This window comes from Puma concolor, chromosome B3 (assembly GCF_028749965.1).
Source record: "Puma concolor isolate L17-30 chromosome B3, mPumCon1.1.hap2, whole genome shotgun sequence".
NCBI classification, from domain to species: domain Eukaryota; kingdom Metazoa; phylum Chordata; class Mammalia; order Carnivora; family Felidae; genus Puma; species Puma concolor.
The window spans coordinates 132,878,060-132,898,855 of record NC_141672.1 but is presented as its reverse complement, the minus strand read 5'-3'; the positions used below and the strand labels follow the sequence as shown (position 1 = coordinate 132,898,855).

Genomic DNA, 20,796 nt, shown 5'->3' with positions numbered 1-20,796 from the left:
AGCCCCTCCCCCCAAAGCTCACAAGAGAATTATTGCTGAGTCCGATTTTCCAGGGCATGTCTTTCCCCCACGAGTATTAAATCCAGATTAAATCATAAATACACGCCAGTTGGAGCCGCAACTTCATATTCCAGAGCGAACCCTGCGACTTCTGCAAACACTCCCCCTTGCAGCCAGAAACCCCGCCCCCGTTCGTAACCATGGGAACGACTGACTCTCTGCGAGCCGGAGATTCCCGGTTCCGCCCCCTCCCTAACAAATATTGTTTCCCACTATCTGTCCACATGGGCGCACCGCCTAACTATTGGTCACTGCCCCAGGACTGTGCCTTGCTCCAGCCAATAAGCGGCCTGTGCACGTGTACGCCTGCGTATCCCGATTGGTCACCACTGCTTGATCACGCACTGCCTACCTGCGCCATCCGGTGCGTAGGAGAGCCTATGATATGACTCGGTGGCCATTTACAACCAATCCGCACCAGGCGGGGCTCACAGCCGGCCTATGGGCGCGCGCCGGGGGTGGGCTGTCCCGGCCCCTTACCAGTCCCACCTGGGTTTGTTAAAGCGATAGGCCCCACGGCGCGCTAGGGCTCCACCGGGCACCGCACAGCGGCTGCGGGGCCCTCGGCGTGCCGCGGGCGCCCGTGACAGCGGCGCAGCTCTGCTCCCCACGCCGGCTCCGGACAGCTGCCGACCTCCCCAGCGCGGCCGCATCGCCCGGCGGGATGGGCGGCGAGGCAGGGTCCGCGGCGGCTGTGGGCTCCGAGGGCCGCGTGAAGAGCCTGGGTCTGGTATTCGAGGATGAGCGCAAGGGCTGCTACTCGAGCGGCGAGACGGTGGCGGGACACGTGCTGCTGGAGGCGGCCGAGCCGGTGGCCCTGCGGGCGCTGCGCCTGGAGGCCCACGGCCGAGCCACCGCCGCCTGGGGCCCGAGCCCCGGCGCCGCCGCCCCCGCCGCCGCGTCGGAGGTGGAGTACCTGAACGTGCGCCTGAGCCTGCGCGAGCCCCCGGCTGGTGAGCGAGGGCGACGACCCCGGAGTCCCCGCCGGGCCACGGGAGACTCCTCAGAGGGGTTGCCAGGAACCGGGAGGGCGCGCGCCGGCGGAAGCCCACCAGCCGGGGGGCGGGGGCGGGATCCGCGGCTGGGGTCCGCCCACCCGGTGGCCGGAGCCTCAGTTTGCTCGCCGGTGACGGGCGGGTAACAATGCCCGTGCCCCCCCCCCCCCCCCAGTTCAAAGCACCGGGGCGATCTCGCGTGGTGGGTGCGCACCTCTACCTGACTCCTCGCCCCCGGGCCTCACCGCTCCCGGCGTCCCGGGACCGTCCAGGACGGTCCCCGGAGTGAACCGTTGCTATGGGAACCTGTGATGAGCAGACAGAAATCTAGGTTCTGGGGATCTAGGTCCTGTCCCTTCTGGCCTGAGGAATGGAGGGCGGAATCCGTCTTTGAGGGGCCATGCTGTGGTGCCCACTGGTTTATGGGCCTCCCGTTCTTCCCATTCTGGACGTAGACGCTCGTTCTGGTTCATGATGAATTAGCAAAACCTTAGTCCCTGGAAGAGGGGTAGTAGTTCGTGAGCGGTAGGTAGGAATTCAAAGGGAGTATTTCGTGAGCATCTTACTTGGCTTCCCTCTTCTGGAAGCAGGGTAACTGAAGAGTTCTGCCTCTGCCTTATATTCTTTGTCTTTTATTCTTTGCTTCTTTTTGTTTCCATTGCAACATCCCTTTCCACACCCCCCCCCCCCCCAACCCCCTTAGGCCTTTGGAGACAGTGGGATCTGGGCATGGTAAGAGTTTCTGGAGGAAGAATTACCTTTCTGGTCCAGTCTTGTGGAGTCCAGTTAATAGTGTAGGTTTTTCCAGAAGTGGTAACCCATTATATATGTTTCCTCAATCTCTATATTATATGTAAATGTTAAGATTTTTTTGTAATTATAATAAATATGCAAAAGTTGCTTTTCTTAATCATGAAAATGCTAGGAACAGGGAATCTTGGTCTTCATGCAGTTGGTGGAAGCTACTTTACACCATTTCACTCTTCTGCCTTCTCAGCTTCAGCTTTTATATATAAAATGAGATAATGGTATAAACTCCCCTCCCTTGAAGAGTCAAATGCAGTATATCACTGCTTTGCCCCTTGCTGTGTCTTCTACAAAACGAATAGTAGGTGCAGTTTTGCCTTGTCTTGCTATGGAGTAGACTGTTCCCAGTTAAATCCTCAAAGTATGTGAGAATCCAGTGATCCCAAATATTGTAGCAAGGAAAAAACATATTTGGAACCAAAGCCTTCTTTTGGATTCACAAGTGCATTGTGTTGGGTGACCCTTTCATGGGTATGGTTTCCGGGATCTGCCCACGCACGCTTCCCCCAATGGTCAGAGACAGGGCAGATTTTCAAGATGGCTGACTGGCGTCAAGGGTCATGAAGAGAGAAGTGGTTTTTGTCCAGGACTTTGGACACTGTATCTTTGTGCCCATAACTACTGAGTAAATAGATACAACATTAATAGCAGTTGGACCTGGAATTAGCAATAAGAATTGCCTTGGTAAAACCTGGGCTAATAGTGTTTTGATTCACGAGTTAGATCTTGCTTTTTCATTCTGGTGGAATAGAACGGCTAAGTCTAGACAACGTGAACATTTTTTTGCTTCTTTTATCATAACAAATATTTGCAAAGATTATGTTTCATTTAAAAATCATAATCTGTTGGGTGCCTGGGTGGCTCAGTCAATTAAGCAACCGACTTCTTCTCAGGTCATGATATCACAGTTCCTGAGTTCGAGCCCCACATCAGGTTCGCTGCTGTCAGCACAGGGCCCACTTCAGATCCTCTGTTCCCCTGTCTCTGTCTCTCCCCCACCCATTCTCTCTCTTTCTCTCTCTCTCTCTCAAAAAGAAATAAATACTTAAAAATAAAAATAATCTGTTTTGTTGATTTTTTTTTAGTAGGCTCCATGCCCAACATGGGCTTGAACTCAGGACTCTGAGATCAAGTGTCAGTTGCCCCACCAACCGAGCCAGGCAGGAACCCTTAAAAGTCATAGTCTTTTTAAGGTGATCTCATTGAGAAAAAATAATAACATCTGTAGCTTGGAAGAGGTTAGCAACTTTACAGGGCATAGATTCTGAGGGTCATTTAATTCCAAGACCTAGGTGAATTCCAATCACCTGAAGAGAGTTTTTAGAAATCTAGATTTGGGGGAAATGTGCCTATGAGATCTATTTTCAGGAAATATCCCCAGATAACTGTTTGGCATTGTTAAATCTAATCTAACAGCTTGCTGCCATTGTGATTGATACTCTTCATTTTTTTTTTTTAATTGAGGAATTGTGGTAGAAAGACAAGACAGACCAGAGAGTTGGTTTCAGTTGGTCACCAACCAGCAGTCTGTCCTTGTGGGAGTCCCTCATCCTTCCTGAACCCAAGTCCCTGTAATGATATTATGGCTCCCATGGCTCCTGGGTGCCCTGAATTAGGAGGTTGGTTGGGCTATAATAACATTAGTGAATGGAACACCTCTCTGTGAAATTGTAGCCTTCACTGTATGAGGCACACGTAATGAGCCAAGACAACAGAAGCATAAATGGGCACATGATTCAGCTTGTGAACCTTTTTAATAAAAACTAATAATGATAATAATAAATAAAAGGAAGAAAACTAAGATTTGATTCCAAAAACTATAACCTATATTTCTCAACCTTCTCAATTTTTGTTCCTATTTATTCATGAAGGTGATTGAAAGTCTTCATTTTAAATGTTACATGCTTCCTGTGTGGATTTGTTTTGTCTATGATGAGAGAACTTTATCTCTTAACTTCTCAATATCCTGGGTAACTCTGTTCTCCACACATGCCCATTGTGCTCAGCTTCATGCTGTTCCCTTCGTCTAAAACCCTGCCCTGATCATCTCCGTGCCAACAACCCTCAGGTCCGGGACAGGCATCATCCCCTTTCCAGGTTCGGGCACTCTGTGGTCATTACTTGGGTGTGTGTGTCTGTGGCCTCCTTCCCTCCCCTGATCTGTTTGACAGTTGCCATCACTCATCTTTGCATCCACAGTGCCTGACATCTAAGCATTATAAATTTTGAACTCAAATGAAATCTCCATTTCTGAACATTGTAAAGTACTTGAATTGTCATATCCAGTAATCTAATGATGATACATTTGAACTGTAGTCTACCCCCGTCAGGAGCACTGGGATTGCCTTGAGCCTTTTACTTTGATGACAGTAAATTGGGAGAGGCTTCCCTAGCGTCCAGTGCTGGAGCACTGCTGGGACACTGCTGAGGCTTCTAGGGTGTCTCTGAGCACACGTGAGCCTTGGGGACTATCTCAGTCACTGTTGTTTTAACATAGCCTCATGTTCTTGTCACTTGCTCACTTTGCCTCCAAGTCACCCACTCTGTGTCGTATTTCTATTTGAATGACTTTCCGTGGAAGATACTATACTTATTCTGCCCCTCATATATTACACACTGAACACTGGGGACATTTGGAAGACTAAATGGGCCAATAATGCATTCCTGTTTTCTAAAAAGACAAGGTTGAAATGTTAACTGAATTGTTTCTAGTAATTAAGTGGAAAAAAAATCCCATTTCACTACCCCTTTAATTTTTTTTTTTTTAATGGATGCAGTAGAAATCTCTGTTTTTAGTATCAACTGACAGGCTAATCTCAGAGTTCTCATCTGCCCTGCCCTTTCTTGGTCTTAATCAGGCCACCCTTGATGAGGGAATTTAGTCCTAAATTTGAACAGATGAACAGAAAAGGCGGGGAAGGTTTATAAGGATCTCTGCAGAGCTATCTAACCAAATGGCAGCCCCGGAGTTGGCTTTGGATCTGAGTGATGCAGATTGTGTGTTCATCGGAGCTCCAGCAGCGCCTCTGGCCTTGCAGGGTCCATCCACCCTGTGTCTTGGCCTTCTGACAAGCAGGGATAAGCCTCTGTGTGCAATGCAGTGGAGCTGGCCGACCCGGACCCAGAGCAGGAGAAAGGAGGCATGCTTGTGCTTGGCCCACCCCGCTGAACTTGAACTAGCCACCTATTAATCAGTAGAGCTTACGTGCAAATGCAGGACTCTTACCTAATAAGTTGTCCTGTTGGTTTGGCTCTTTCGTATACTCGATATTCGTAATTCTCCAAGGAAAATCTTCACCCCCTTTTTCCGTTTTTGTCCAAGGAATACAGAATCTGATTTTTATGCCATACCCAAAATAAATAGATGTATTTTTTGTTAAATCAGTTTTAAATGCAATTGAATACTGATATCTCATGTTAGCATAATAGTGTACCATGTGCTACCATACTAGTATTGATGTGTGTTAGTAATAATATTTGTTAGTATACTTGTGCTAGTCTATGAGTAGCACAAATGTGAACAAATGTTTATGTATATGTATACATGTACATACATGCACTCGTGTTCACCTATGTATGTATATGGGAACTCTAGGCTCCGACACTTTATGGTAATTACTTGTGTGATTGGTCTCTTTGAAGATAGAAGATATGTGTGTGTGTGTGTGTGTGTGTGTGTGTGTGTGTGTGTGTGGTTTGAAATTGATTAAAATTAGTAGGCTGATTCAGATTTTAATTCTCTAAATCTCAGTGTACTGTACTTTATGAAGTACACTGGATGTTATAGCCAGGAAAACCTCGTTTAAAAAAAATATGATTTAGGTTGTGAAAATTCTTGATCTAATACTAACCTTGGTTAAAATGTATTTTCTTTTTTAGGTGAAGGCATCCTCTTATTACAGCCTGGAAAACATGAATTTCCATTTAGCTTTCAGCTTCCATCTGAGTAAGTGAAACTATTATTTTCATGATTTTCTTTCTCCGCAGCATGCCCTGCCAGATGTGTGGGTACCACGTACCTGCTGACGCTCCGTTACACCCACTTATCTTGCATTGCCCCAGAATAGACTTACCTTGTTCACACTCTTGGGTTTTTTTTTGTTTGTTTGTTTGCTTTTTAAGCCAAAACCAACATTTTAAGGGTTTTTTCCAGTTGTGTGTAACTGAAAGATGAACTTATAAGTTAATGTCTTTGGCTTGTTTCAGACCTTTAGTAACCTCATTCAGCGGGAAATACGGAAGTATTCAGTACTGCGTGAGAGCAGTTTTGGAACGACCCAAGGTACCTGATCAGAGTGTGAAGCGGGAACTTCAGGTTATTAGTCACATCGATGTCAACACACCAGCATTATTAGTAAGTCCTTCCTTCTTCTCTTCCCCCTTCCCTCCCTCCCTCCTTGCTTTCAATTGCGCTATGTACATTGAGCCAGTTTAGTGGTCGTCTGTCCTGTCACTTTCTGATAGAATCTCGTAACCCATGGGCATTCACTCTAAATGTGTGATTCTAGGCCGGGCAAATTACAAATTGTGTGTGTTAATACTATTGATTATGTCTCCGTTGTTCGGGGCTTCTTTTGCCAAAAAGTTATACAGGCTTGAAATGCATTAATAAGGCTTAATAATAATAATGCACACACAGAGAGTGGTTACTTTTACCAGAGCGGCCACATTCACAGGGCTGTGGTATTCTAAACTCTTCAATAATAGCAGGTTGAGGAACAGTAATTATGGAAGAGTATTAATCATGCTCAGCCTGTTATTGAAGCTCAGGCCATTATGCTATGTATCCTTCCATTTTGCATGCCATTTTCTAACATTAAGTAAGTGCACGCAGCTGCTGTGGGGAGCCTTTCACTTATCATTTCCTTATGACAGATTTGGCCACATTAAAGCATTGAACTTCTAATAATCACCAGAAATACTGTAGGCTGATAAGAAAGATTAGGCTATAAGTAACAACAGAATAGGCAAGATGGGAGCTAATGAGCTAGATTCTTTTATCTAAACCCATATTATCAAAATAATATAAAATTATACCTTGTACTTTCATGATAGCTATGAGGACCTAATGGTTCTTCATTTAAATATGAATGAATGATTTTTTTTTTTTTTTTTTTTTTTTTACTTCCTGGAAAATACTGGGATAATTTAAACTTTCCATCATGATACTGATGTTCCAAACATGTATGTTTAGTATCGGGGGTTTCTTTTTCTGGCCAATGTTTTTAAAGGGAAAAAAACGGGAGTTAAAAGGTGTTTTGCTCTGTTTTCATACAAAAACTGAATAGACTTTACGGTTTGTTCACTTTTAGAGTGTGAAAATATAACAGTTATGCCCTGGTCGCATGGCCCCTTGTGGCCAGAATTCTAGAACAGCCAGCACCCAGCTGACCTGGCTCACAGCTAGTTACAGCTGAAACTTACCATCCACTGACCACTTTTTTTTTTTTTTTTGCAAATTGACAGTACTGTCTTATATTTTTAAAAACTGCTTGAAATTGGGAAATTAGCTACTTCTAAGCTATTCATGGGACCACGGTGGCAAATGATTTAAAGAGATTTTATTTTTTTTTGCCAGAAAGAGAAACTAGTAATCCTTTAATATTCTTTTATAAGTAAAAAATGTTGCAGCTTTGGGTTTTACAATGAGCTTTTGGTTTGTGCATCTTTCCAACTGAGCATCTTGAATCTTGAGTCATTTCCATCGATGCTGTGGAGTAGAGAGCAGGGCGGTATGTTCAGTAACCCTGTGGATCCATGACATTGGGTTTATCTTGCTGCTGTTACGCTAAAACCCAAAACATTCTAAGTTAAGGGCACTTGAAATTTCTGCCTACTAATGTACTTTTGAATTCAGGAAATGAGACTGTTTGCTTGTTCTACAGTTTAGATGCCAAAACGAGTACAATGTTCTGATTATTGATTTTTATACCATTTCTCCTTTTCCCTAATACACACGTAAGGTTTTTAAAAGAAAAAGTATCAGGGCGCCCGGGGAAGTTCAGTTGGTTGAGCGTCTGATTTCGGCCCCGGTCATGATCTCGCTGCTGGTGGGTTCAAGCCCCACATCAGGCTCTGTGCCGACAGCTCGGAGCCTGGAGCCTGCCTCAGATTCTGTGTCTCGCTCTCTCTCTGCCCCTCCCCCACTCGCGCACTGTCTCTCCCTCTCTCAAAAATAAAAAAACATTAAAAAATTAAAAAAGGAAAGAAAAAGTATCTCTGTCATGTTAATAGTTATGACTACAATTTTTGATTACTACTTTAAGGGATGTTAAATCATTTTCCAGAAACATAATGATTTACAGGGTAAAACACGATGGTGTCACCTAATGTGAGTCTGAGAATTCACCTTAGTTTTCCTAAAAAGAGAATTTTTTTTATGCTTTGTGTTTTACTTAAGTATTTTGCCTAGTCTGTCACATGAGGATAAAAGTGTTGATTTGTTTTTTGGAAGACCTTTCTTCAGTTATTTAATAAAAATGACACGATTTTAAGTTCTGTGAATTTTCTGCTAGTTTTATTAAAGTCATGTTATTATTTGAAATTTTCAAGACCCCTGTATTGAAAACTCAAGAGAAAATGGTTGGCTGTTGGTTTTTCACTTCTGGTCCAGTCTCGCTGAGTGCCAAAATTGAAAGGAAGGGATACTGTAATGGTAAGCACAACGTTTGAAAGTCCACGTGGAAGAGTCATTCATTTTATTAGCTAATTGCAAGTGATTTTTAATAGTGTGTTTTGTAATTTACGAACTGTATACTGTTTTAAAATGTGAATAGTACGGTTTTCTGTTTTTCACATAAATAATTGATATTTAAGTATTTTTGAGTGGATGAGTAGATTCCGTCCAACTCCTGGCATTTTTGACTTCAGTGCTTTCGCTTTAGTGACAAAGTCTAAAATTAGAAGCCTGGGAAAATGCCAGCATTTGACTCGATGTTGCAGCAGAGTGTCCAGGGCGGTGTTGCCCAGAAGAGCACTGTTGTGTGAAAGCCCCCAAGTATAGGGGGCTGCGATGTAGACCGTGAACAGTCTGAACAGTCAGACTGCCACCGGCGTGACCGTTTGTGAAGGGTCCGCTCCCGTACAGTGGCGTTGGCCCCCACTCCAGGGCTCTGCCAACTGGAACCCAACGTGGTACGGGATGGTGTCATGATGGACGTGTAACGCGGATGTAAAACTTGCTGCTCCATCCACTGTCTTACCTGTGCCTGAACATTAGTTACTTAAAAACAAAGTCTTTGCTCTCCTGTTGGCCGGGTTTTGATTTGATAGGCACTAGTGAGTCCGTCAGTGATCTTTTGTACTTTATACACCCCTGGGCCATTTCTTGGTGTGTCTTAATTTTTATAGATATTGGCCATTCACATGTCTTTAGAATTGGTAACCTGATATTGCTACGTTAGACAAGCAAAGAATGCAGTAATTAGAAAGCGGCACCTGCCGTGAGCTGCGGCGATTCCTCAATTCTCTGACGCGGATTTACAGTACAAGCCTCCCGTCAGAGGTCCCCTCATGTGAAAGTGACTTTGTGACATTGCAGCTTTAATTGGTAATGGCTCTAGTTCACCGCGGGGAGGGCTTTCTGAAATGTCGCTGAAGGTGTTTTTGTTTCCTTTTCAGGAGAAGCTATTCCAATCTATGCGGAGATAGAGAATTGTTCCTCCCGCCTCATCGTTCCCAAAGCTGCCATTTTCCAAACGCAGACGTATTTGGCCAGCGGGAAGACAAAGACCGTCCGGCACATGGTCGCCAACGTGCGAGGAAACCACATCGCCTCTGGGGGCACCGACACGTGGCATGGGAAGACTCTAAAAATTCCGCCTGTTACTCCGTCCATCCTGGATTGCTGCATTATCAGAGTAGACTATTCCTTAGCTGTAAGCAGGGAGCTTATTTTTATACATATATATATTTTAAAGTGTATTTATTTTTTACTTTTTAATTTAAAGCCAAGTTAATTAACACGTAGTATAGTATTGGTGTCAGGAGTAGAAGTTAGTGATTCATCACCTACATATGACACCCAGGGCTCATCCCAACAAGTGCCCTCCTTCATGCCCGTCACCCCTTTAGCCCACCTACCCCCCCGCATCCCACCAGCAGCCCTCAGTTTGTTCTCTGTATTTAAGGGCCTCTTATGGTTTGTCTCCCTCTATGTTTTTATCTTATTTTTGCTTCCCTTCCCCCGTGTTCCAGAGTGCTTTTTTAAAATGAAAACTATGTAGAACGGAGCAGTAACTGATGCCATGTCCCCACCAAGCATGTACATTTAGCGGCTGACAAAATGTCACTTTACACCAGCATTCCGACAGGCTGGAGTGACGAAGACTGGCCTTTGTCTGTAATCCAAACCTATCCTCCTGAGGCATTTAATTAAGTCACATGAAAGAGTTAAGGTGCATGTAGGGGGCTGGTTATGTTGAAAGCACCTACTTCATTTTCTACAATTCCTATGTGTAGGGCATGCTCCCTTATGCTGAAGGATGTTAAGGCTATGGTTCCCCATCACAGAGCATTCTCTCTATTTCGTGCGCCGTTCATTTGGTTTGTTGTCCGTTGCATTTGGTCAGGATGATTTACAGTTGTATGCGGGAGCGGTGGCAGGCAACAGAGAGATTTGTTTGTGTGAAAAAATAAACTGGTCCATCTACTATGAGGTTTAACCTATATTTTGCCTTTCTGTCTCTCTTTTTTGCTGTTGTTGTTTTTGTTTGTGTGTTTGGCATATTAGGTGTATATTCACATTCCTGGTGCTAAAAAACTGATGCTTGAGCTGCCCTTAGTGATTGGCACAATCCCATATAACGGTTTTGGGAGCAGAAACTCCAGCACCGCCAGCCGGTTCAGCATGGACATGAGCTGGCTGACGCTGACGCTGCCAGAGCAGCCGGAAGGTACGACGGTTTGAGGAGCTTTGAGTGCGAAGTTCACACATAGAGTAAGAGCAGGCGGGGTCAGGACAGAAGTGCTCAGATGACCATTACTACTGCTGTTCACAGCGGCCCCGACTCTTCCGGGTTCTAAAAACTAGAAAACGGTGTTCCTGGAAGGGACGTGGAGAGCTTGGCTTATCCAGGACGCAAAGCTGCTGATGGCAGAGCCAGGAATCAAGTCTTCTACTCCCGACTCCCATTCATTAGGAGTAAGACAATGAGAAAATGGTCCAAGTACGTGTAGAGTGCGTGTGTTTTCTGCAACCACGTCTACGTGATCTGTTTTGCCTGCACTGTAACATCCACCTCTCGAAATAGAACATAATCAGTGTTCGTAGTGATTTCACAAAAGCAGAATTGATTAAATATGTCTTGTTGCAATAAGCACAAAAACTCGCTTACTAGAGCGGGGATAAAAAAAAAACCATTGTTTTCACATTTAGCTACATTTCTGGTTTTGGTAAGAGTTCGGGAGATTAACGTAATTGACTTTGCACGGACTTCTGAGATCCAACTCCATTTTTGTTTTAGCGCCACCCAATTATGCAGACGTGGTGTCCGAGGAAGAATTCTCTCGACACGTCCCTCCTTACCCTCAGCCCCCTGACTGTGAGGGAGAAGCATGCTGCCCTATGTTTGCCTGCGTACAGCAATTCCGCTTCCAGCCTCCCCCTCTCTATTCAGAGGTAAGCAAAGCAAAAGAAGATGAGACTTCTGCCTTGCTGTTTGTAAATAATCCTCCGTAAGTATCTGCTGCTGATTCCTAATGAGCAGGGGATACATAGTTAAAAAATTTCTCGGGTAACGTTAGATTAGCCCTGATCCAGTCACCTCATTCTGTAACGGTTGCCTTGTAAACTACAGCAGGCACGTCGCGCACCGTGGATTGCCTTTAAAATGTTTTATGTGGCCATAGAACACGGAGAATTTAAGTGGCCCACTGGGACTTCTTATTACTGATAGGCTTTGAGCAGCTCAGCTTACAACCACCAATAATTAGAAACAGATACCAAGACCCTTTGGAGAGTGCTGGGATAGTAGTCTTAGTGTCTTGGTCTGTTTTTTCAGGTTGATCCTCACCCTGCTGATGTAGAAGAGACCCAGCCTGTGTCTTTCATTCTCTGAAAAAATTCCAGAAATCACTGTGTTCATCATCCGATTAGAATGTTGGTTCTTCCCCCGCTGCCTTTATGGAAAGAGGGAGAGAAGATTAGGGGAAGGACATACACGAACATCAAGATTGAAGGTGATAGAAATTGAAGGATGCATGAACTTTCCAGTGGGCTGACAAGAATGCGTTGCACAAATGTACGATAGGGTCATGTGTCCCCTTTAAATGATCCAATGAAGATGTGACAAGTCACAGAACGTAATGGAAGTCCTGGTGGTGAGAGAGTAAGTGAAGGGTGTCTGCGCTTGACCCAAGAGAACAGAATCCATGTGGGTGGTGGAAACACTAGACGAACGTACCTTTAAACAGGTTTCTCCAGGTGGAACAGAAGTTACCCTAAGCTTTAAGGAAATATGGACTCGTTGGGAGCCTTGATCTTGAAGAAGGTAGCAGCACAGAGGTGTGTATAAATAGGAAAAAGGTCCACTCTAAATACGAAGTGACCCTCAACATGTCAGGGTCTTCATGATTTCTCCCCAGGTCCCATAGAACTGAAGTTTTTGAGAGAATCTTTTTATGAGGTCCTAATGAAGGAATACAGTTTCATATTGTAAATCAGCTGTACAGTATTATGAAACCAAGAAAGAGTTCCTTGCAAGGCATGTCTGTTCAGAGGGGAAAGATGAATTTCAGTTCAAGAACACATTTTGTGGAAGGCTGTACTTTTTACCCCCTTCAAGTACTCTGTTAGAGTATGTGTTTGATTTTTCCCGTGTCTTAATTACCTAAGATCATAGTAGAAAAAGAAAGGGGGAAAAAAGAAGGTTGCATCCTCAGGATACCTCGATAACTACACAGAAAAAAACCAAAACAACAAAAGCCTCTCTTAACCTACCTCTAGTGGGGTTATCAGAATCCTTTTAAAACACCAGGCGTGATAAGCCTTCCGCGGAGTTCCTGCTAATTGGCAGTCCCAATCTTATCTCGCCGATCGCTAAATCCGCAGGTGGACCGAGGGAAAAATCTATAAGATTAGCATTAGATGAAAGTTAATAGATGTATACCAAAGGGTATTTCGAAATAAATGCAGAATCAAAAGAGGGTACAAATTTTGAGGGTACCATTTAAAAAACAAAAACAAAAACTTAATTCCTGCCTAGAGACTTCAGTCTACTGACGGAAGTCACCACGCTGTACGTTATTATTCCAACTCTTTAGTAATTCTATTTAAACTGTGATTTTTTTTTCTTTATTGTCTTGGTGCAATATTTTATTATCATTTAACCTCAGGATATTCCGACCGACAAGATTGTGTTGCTGCTGAAAGTCTGAGCAGTGTTCTTCCTGTCCCCCTGTTCCCCATTCTTCCTGGTCACGTGCTCACTTGCTCGTCCTTTGTTAGTTTCGTGAGCCGAGAGCACCCCGGACACCGCATGGAAGGGAGGTAGGGATTCCCGCGGGAGAGATTTTGGACCAGCCAAGTACTTTGGTTTTCTCCACGTCCTACGGGTTCGACCCAGAAACCCTGGTGCTTCCATGCAGAACACCACACTTCATTCGCCAGAACGAGTCCTCTTTTCTTTCCGTCAGCCTACATTCAGTCACGAGTGTGAAAGCTCTTTTTCTAAGGTTAAGTTTTGTATTTAGAGTTAGTTGGCCCTCCGATCAGGGATTTTTCTACAAGCATGAGGTAGATGCAGACTTTTCACCCTTCCGGACATACCTTTCTTTGTAATCACGTGAGCACCTGCAGCAGGTTTTTCTCACCGTAAGCCACTGTGTAAAATCACAACACACAACTGTTACACTGATAATGGTGGTACCGAAATCGTCACACCCCGTTCATTCCCTGCTTTGGTTTTTACTGTGTTGTGGGGTTTTTTGTTTTGTTTTGTTCTTGTTTTGCTTTGTTCTTGGTGTGTTTTTAAGCAGGTAACGTGTACTTAAGTGCTGTCAGAACAATTTTGCTTTTACTTTAAAAAACAAAAAAAGGCCACCTTCAGCCGTTTCTTGACTTCTGAGTTGTAGTTTACACGCCTTGTCACGATACCAAAACACAATGATACCAAAACACAGTGAAAGACACAAAGCGAAAGGTGTGAAGGAAGAGAAAGTCGAGCTGTTTGGCCCCACGTGGAAAAGCCAAGTAGTTGACTCCCAACTGCTCCGCACGCTCCTTCACTAGGATTGTTTTGTCACCTGTATTAGAGAAATCATGAAACGTGCTCCCCAAATGAAAGCACAGCTGATGTCGTAGCACTTAACAGAGTAGCCGAAAGGGATGATTCGCCTTATCGAGTTGGTATCCGCCCATCTGACCTTAAGCAGTAGGTTGAAACTGCATACCTTTCTATAATCAAGACATTATTTTCCGAATGTAGAGAAGTCTACATTGGAACGGAGTTCTTGGGAATGAAGATAAAAATGCAGCTGCTATTGCTTGTTTATTCTGTTGTTTAGTTTGCAGAGAAACCGTGGCCTTAGAATTTTCTTTTTGATGCAAACATTGTGACATTGAAAATGTGCATCTTCGGGCACACAAAATCCTTCCGTGGGCGGAACTTTAATTTTGATGTTTTTGTTTTGCACAATAAGAAACTCAATAGGCAGGGGTTTTGTTTTTGATAAGTTAACTATGAAAGCTTTTTTATTTTTATTATTAAAAATGTAACAGTTTAACCCACAGGAAAAAAAAAATAAAGATTGTATTTTGTACTCTGGTTTGAACCCCATGGGTTCCTTTTGTTAATAAAATGATGACACTAATGCTGTGAGGTGCTGGGTTGTTTTTTGTTTTGTTTTGTTTTGTTTGCTTTATTTTTATAAGATTCTGACCTAAATTGTTACAGACATAGGGGGGAGAGTCAATACCACAAGACCAAGTGTAATTGCTGTAAATTAAGATCCTTTTGTATACGCATATGGTCACCGGGCCGGACAGCCTGGGGGGATCCTGAGCCTGGTTTTACAGCGGGCTCCGTTTCCCCCAGGTAATCCGTTTTTAGCATTCTGTGAAGAAATGTGGTTGACATTTAGAGTAAATAAGCCTAAACTATTTTGGTTGTTGAGGGAGTACTACCTTCATTTGTTCCCAAATGATAATGGCTATTTTTTAAAGCTTCTGGAGTTTTCATGTTTTATGGGCCACGTGTTTCCCCAGTGGAATCTGGTGGGCTGCTGGTGGACGGATTGGAAGGCACTGACCCAAGCAAACCTCCCCTTTCAAATGGGTAAAAACCGTGCATTTTGTACAGGGAATATACAGTGGCATATCATCTCAAGAAAACTCCCAGACCCTCTCTCCTGGAAAATTCTCAAACTTAGCTAGGTGGTAAAGCCCAGGTAATTTACTCTCCCAAGTGTTTATAATCTTGTTAAATAATAAATAGGTCGTTTGTGGATCCTCATTTGCAATCAACATAAATCGAGACATTTGTCTCCTGCACTAAATACTGAGGCAAAATTTGTAAGTTCACCGTTGAAGTTTCTGCAGTGCCTTCTGTAAAATGGTGGGTTCCAAAATTCAGAACTAGGCAGACAATCACAAAGAATCTGGGACAAAACCCTCATATTACAAATGAGGATATCAAAACCCAGACGTGTGACCTGAAAGTCTGACCTACATTTTTCTGTAAGATCTCTGCTCATTCTAAAATTTCCTGATTCTACTACTTTAATAGAAGTCACAAAAACAGGAATTGCTTTAAGTTACACGGCTTACGACTCACTCACAGAACCGGATACTAACCATATGCTAATCAAGAATCAGGGGAACCTGAGTGACTGAGTCCGTTAAGCATCTGACTTCAGCTCAGGTCAGGATCTCATGGTTCGGGGGTTCAAGCCCTGCATCAAGCTCTGTGCTGACAGCTCAGAGCCTGGAGCCTGCTTCGGATTCTGTATCTCCCTCTCTCTCTGCCCCTCTCCTGCTCATGCTCTGTCTCTGTCTCTCAAAAATTTTTTTTAAAAAGGTAAGAAAATTAAAAAAAAAAACAACAAAAAAAAAGAATCTTCTGTGTACCTATCTAAAAGCCCTGCCTCCTGAAAGGACAGGAGTCCTGGACTAAATTGCTTCCTAAGTATGTTTAATTAGTAGCTGAAACCTTTCCTTCAGCAGTGGCATTTGTTTGTAACTTGATATTTTGAAATAATTACAGAGCCACAAGTTGCAATCATAGTACAGAGAGATCCTGTGTCCCCATCACCCAGTCTCCCCCAAAGGTAATCTCTTACATATATTACCCAGACTGGAGAATTGACATTGACACATTCCACACAATTAACTAGAATTCAGGGCTTGCTTGGATCTGGCCAGGTTTTGAGTGTAGTCATTGTTCTTGCAGGTGTTTGTGTGTGTATTCCGTGACATTGTATCATGTCTAGGCCCGTAGCATCACCACCATCACTGCAGGGAAAAACTCCATGGCTGCAAAGAGACCCTCAGGCTGCCCCTGTGCAGCCCTTGTCTGTGATGGATCTGCTGTCCCCTTCCTTCATCCCTGATGGATCTTTTTCTCCATCTCTATCATTTTGAGAATGCTAGAGACATGGAATCATTCTGTATGTACCTTTTCCATTGGCTTGTTCACTCAGGATATCACCCTTAAGAGCCACACAAGCTGGGGGAGGCGGGAGGGGGCGCCTGGGTGGCTCAGTCTGTTAAGCGTCTGATTCTTGGCTTTGGCTTAGGTCATGACCTCAGGGTTCATGAGTTCAAGACCTGTGTAGGGCTCTGCACTGGCAGCATGGAGCCTGTTTGGGATTCTCTCTCTCTGTGTCTCTCTCTGTCTCTGCCCCTTCCCCCACTCATGCATGCACATCTCTCTCAAATAAACTTTAAAAAAATTCATGCAAGAAGTATTGATAGTTTTGTGCCTGTATGTTTCAGCTGAGACATTTTGATATTTTTTTAATGTTTATTTATTTTTGACAGAAAGCACACAAGAGCGAGGAGGGGATGGGGCAGAGAGAGAGGGAGACACAGAATCTGAACAGGCTCCAGGCTCTGAGCTGTCAGCACAGAGCCTGACGCAGGGCTCGAACTCACAGACCGTGAGATCATGACCTGAGCCAAAGGCAGACACTTAGCCCACTGAGCCACCCAGGTGCCCCTCAGCTGAGACATTTTGAAACAAGTTGGCTATTATTTAAAATTTCATTCTGGGGGACTCCTGAGTGGCTCATTTGTTTGAGTGTGAGACTTCTGCTCAGGTCATGATCTCAGGGTTTGTGAATTCGAGCCCTGCATCGCTCTCTCTGCCTTCAGCTTGGAACCCGCTGAGGATCCTCTGGTCTCTCTCTTTTTCTCTGCACCTACTCCGCTCACACTCTGTCTCTCAAGAGTGAATAAACATCAAACAAATTAATGAGAAAAATAAAATTTCATTTTGCAATTTACAAAGAAAATGTGTAACGTGTACATAATATATTTGTAAATGCTTTGGTTTTGATTTTGAGAAACTGCCTTTTATGTACAAAAATACAGAAATACAGGTTTACACACACTTTTAGGGCTTCACTTTTAGCTTGCCAAAGTACTTGAAGTATTTAACTTTTAGATGGAGATGAACTAAGCTATTATACTAAACATGAGCAAGAGGTACCTGTGATGAAAATATAAGGCAAGGAGAAAATATCTTGGACTATGTATCCTATCAGCAGCTGATAAGTTTTAATACGGATTACGCAGGAAAGAAACGGTATTTGCCTTGCATAGTTTATTATTATTATTATTACTATTAAATTTTGTGGGTTTATTTTTAAATTTTTTTTCCTGTCTCTGCTTTAATTATTTTCTTCCTAGTCCTGCTTTTTAATACCTGAGATGAAAACCCCACTTGGAAGCTGAGAAAAACTTAACTGTAAAATGCACACTTACTGTTTTTTTTTTTTTTTTTAAGCTTATTTATTTGTTTTGAGAGAGAGAATCCCAAGCAGGCTCCGCACTGTCAGCACGGAGCCCCACACAGGTTCTGGAAATCACCAACCGTGAGATCATGACCTGAGCCGAAATCAAGAGTCAGACGCTTAACCGACTGAGCCACCCAGGTGCCCCCATACTTATTCCTAATGATCCAATACGATAAAACATAGACTTCCTTGTTAAAACAATCAGATTTTTCTAGGCAGAAGAACCCTTCCAGAAGCCATTGCATACTAAGCGAACGAGCTTTTCCCTAAAACAAGACATGAATCTGTCAGTGAGGGAAGGAAACAGCAAAACAAATCCAAAGCGAAAGGGGTGAAGGCAGATAGAAAAGTGGTGACCGGTGCCAGTTTCCAGGATGTCAACATAGTGGAATCCACCTCGAGCTGTTTCTGTGGCCGAGGGGAGATTTCACCCCTGCTCACATTTTCAAAAACCCAAGATGTCTCGCACGGACAGGAAGAGACACGTTTTAGGCAGCACCTGCCAGTGAAAACAAGTCAAAATATAGGCACTTCCCTCCTAATTGCCAGTGGTCTCCCCCACCCACTGCATGCATAGAAATACACACACGCGCGTGTACGTAGGCACGCACACAGACACACTTACCGCTCACCCTTTTGTCCACACTACTTGCCTTCAGACCTGAGTCTCTTTGAGTCAAGGAAGGATGTGAGTTCTGTTACAAACGGTGGAAACAGACAACAGGTTCCTACACCCCCAGGAATTTGCTGGAAGAGAAGCCATTTTCTGCCAACCTCTTCCACCAACGGTCTTCCCCCAGACAGTACAACACCAGTGGAGGTATCAGGGAAACCTTATTAAAGGAGTAAACTGGAGGCCGCAGCTGCCAGGAATTTATCGTTTTTCTTATATAAAAATAGTTGCTGCATGCTGCAAATCAATCATTTTCCTGCCATAAAAATGCCATGTTTATTTTGTCTTGCTTTTTTTTTTGTTGTTTTTTTTTGGGGAGGGGGGGAGGGAGAGAGAGAGCCCGAGCAGGAGAGGGGCAGAGGATCTGAAGGGGGCTCTGTGCCGACAGCCGTGAACCCGACACGGGGCTGGAACTCACAAACCGTGAAATCGTGACCTGAGCCAAAGTCGGCCGCTCAACCGCCTGAGCCACCCAGGCGCCCCTTATCTTGTCTTTTAATCTAAGATGCCAACATCCATCTGAGAGTCTGCGTGATAAGCGTTCAATGTATGATAGCTGATTTGTATTTGCTCTCACTGCAGATGTTCAGACTTGCCTGGACTGGTTTACTGAGTTCATTCAAGTAAAGGATGAAGGTTTATGGTCTATAGTTAATGAGCTTACTTCAAAATACGGCCTGCAAACAGGCGCACGCACGCACATACACACAGATGCTCTGTGTCTTGACTGGAGACTTTGCCCCACAGGCAAGACGGCTCATCGAAACTTGCGTTGTTTCTGCTTTCGGGGACTCAAGAGAGGGCACGCCGTCGTCACCAATGCATCCCACTACTAGAAGCCCAAGGAAGATGACCTTACTTTGAGAGCAGTAAAGAGTGAAAGAGGCTTGCCACAAACCAATTCCATATTTCATACACCCCCGGAATCGTGGCAGCACAGGAAGTCGAAAGCAAAACCCGAAGGTCGAGCCCTTGGAGTTCATGGCATAATTAAAGGAAGCTCGAGAAGCCCATAGAAGTACATACAAGAAAGCACACCGACTATTCACTCTCTGACAGTGTGGCTGCAGATCGGTTTGAATAGTTCCGAGAGAGCTGAGATTATGGAAAAACAGCTTCATTCCCTAAGCACTTCTATAATTTTTTTTTTGTCTTGCCTAAATCAAAACAAATTTAGGAAGTATGTGTATGTGTATTCACAGGATTAATATAGGAAGCAAAAGTCTCTAATTTCCTTTACCTTCCTTGGGAAAGGCTAAAGGCAAAAATTCCTTGTAAGCCTCTTAAGAGAACCTGCTTCCACAGAGGTGGATTTTAAGACAAATCCCAGTATTTGTTATCCCATCCTTGACTCAACACCAGGCTCTAAAGGTAAACGCAGAATGCTGGATACTGGGAAAATCGTAGCAGCAAATACCTCCTATTATCTTATCTGACAAAACAAAAACACCTCGGTAATGCAGTCAGAAGATAACTTATCTTAAACATGCGCGTCCGGGAGCTGCAAACACCCAACAGCTGTTCCTCTAAGAGAGGGATGTGGGATCACACCACCCAAAGGTGATGTTTTTAAGAAAATGAATTGCATGGTACTTGAAGCCGTTTTTAAAATTTGTGTATTTTTTATTTGTATTCTGAGAGAGATGCAGAGAGCAAGCAGGGGAGAGGCAGAGAGGGGAGAGAGCGAGAGACAGAATACCAAGCAGCTTCCGTGCTGTCAGCGCAGAGCCTGATGTGGGGCTTGAACTCCCGAACTGTGAGATCACAACCTGAGCTGAAATCAAGAGTCGGATGCTTAACCAACTGAACCACCAGGCACCCCTGTACTTGAAGCCATTTTAATACAACCAGTGCCAGAGTCATCCTCTGATAAACGAAACAAGAATAATGCTCACTGCCGGTGGGAGATGTTTTAAACAGTGTCCGCACTGAACAGGGGGCTTTCTAGGGGTCTCAGATCACGGTGCAGAAGTCTCCCAGGGAAAAACTGAGTTAGTGGGAGCCTGGCAGGCTGTAAGTGAACCAGCTTCTTTCTCCAGCCTCTCCCAGCCATAGATACCATGTCTTTGACCCTTCAGAATTAGCCTGACTGGTTCCAAGATGAAAAGTTCCTCAGCAGGTATGAACCGGAATACAGCTCGTAGTTCCAAGTCTGGTCTGAGCCGGGCACCTGAGAACCGGCCTTGCTCAGCCACTGCCTCTCACTGGCTGTGCGACCCGCACCTAGGACAGGCCAGATGCTGGAAGGGACCCCTTCCCCAGACAGCTGCCTTCCTACCTAAGACCTAGAACCTCCACTCCAATGCC

General features: G+C 44.2%; 1 protein-coding gene across 1 annotated transcript; it reads left to right on the top strand.

Moving 5' to 3' along the window:
- The first annotated feature begins 538 nt into the window (after window positions 1-538).
- ARRDC4 (arrestin domain containing 4) lies at window positions 539-14,672 on the top strand. The gene is made up of 8 exons (XM_086711451.1): window positions 539-1,013; window positions 5,742-5,808; window positions 6,069-6,216; window positions 8,415-8,517; window positions 9,483-9,739; window positions 10,594-10,756; window positions 11,327-11,481; window positions 11,864-14,672. Exons 1-8 carry the CDS (start codon window positions 725-727, stop codon window positions 11,918-11,920), a joined length of 1,239 nt encoding a protein of 412 aa, XP_086567577.1. The 5' UTR covers window positions 539-724; the 3' UTR covers window positions 11,921-14,672.
- The last annotated feature ends 6,124 nt before the right edge of the window (window positions 14,673-20,796 follow it).

Bases quoted from the DNA above. Each gene is read 5' to 3' on its own strand.
- ARRDC4 (XM_086711451.1), top strand. From the start codon at position 725: ATGGGCGGCGAGGCAGGGTCCGCGGCGGCTGTGGGCTCCGAGGGCCGC. The intron at 8,518-9,482 runs GTAAGCACAACG...TTTCCTTTTCAG, and splicing joins AAGGAAGGGATACTGTAATG to GAGAAGCTATTCCAATCTAT. The intron at 9,740-10,593 runs GTAAGCAGGGAG...TTGGCATATTAG, and splicing joins GAGTAGACTATTCCTTAGCT to GTGTATATTCACATTCCTGG.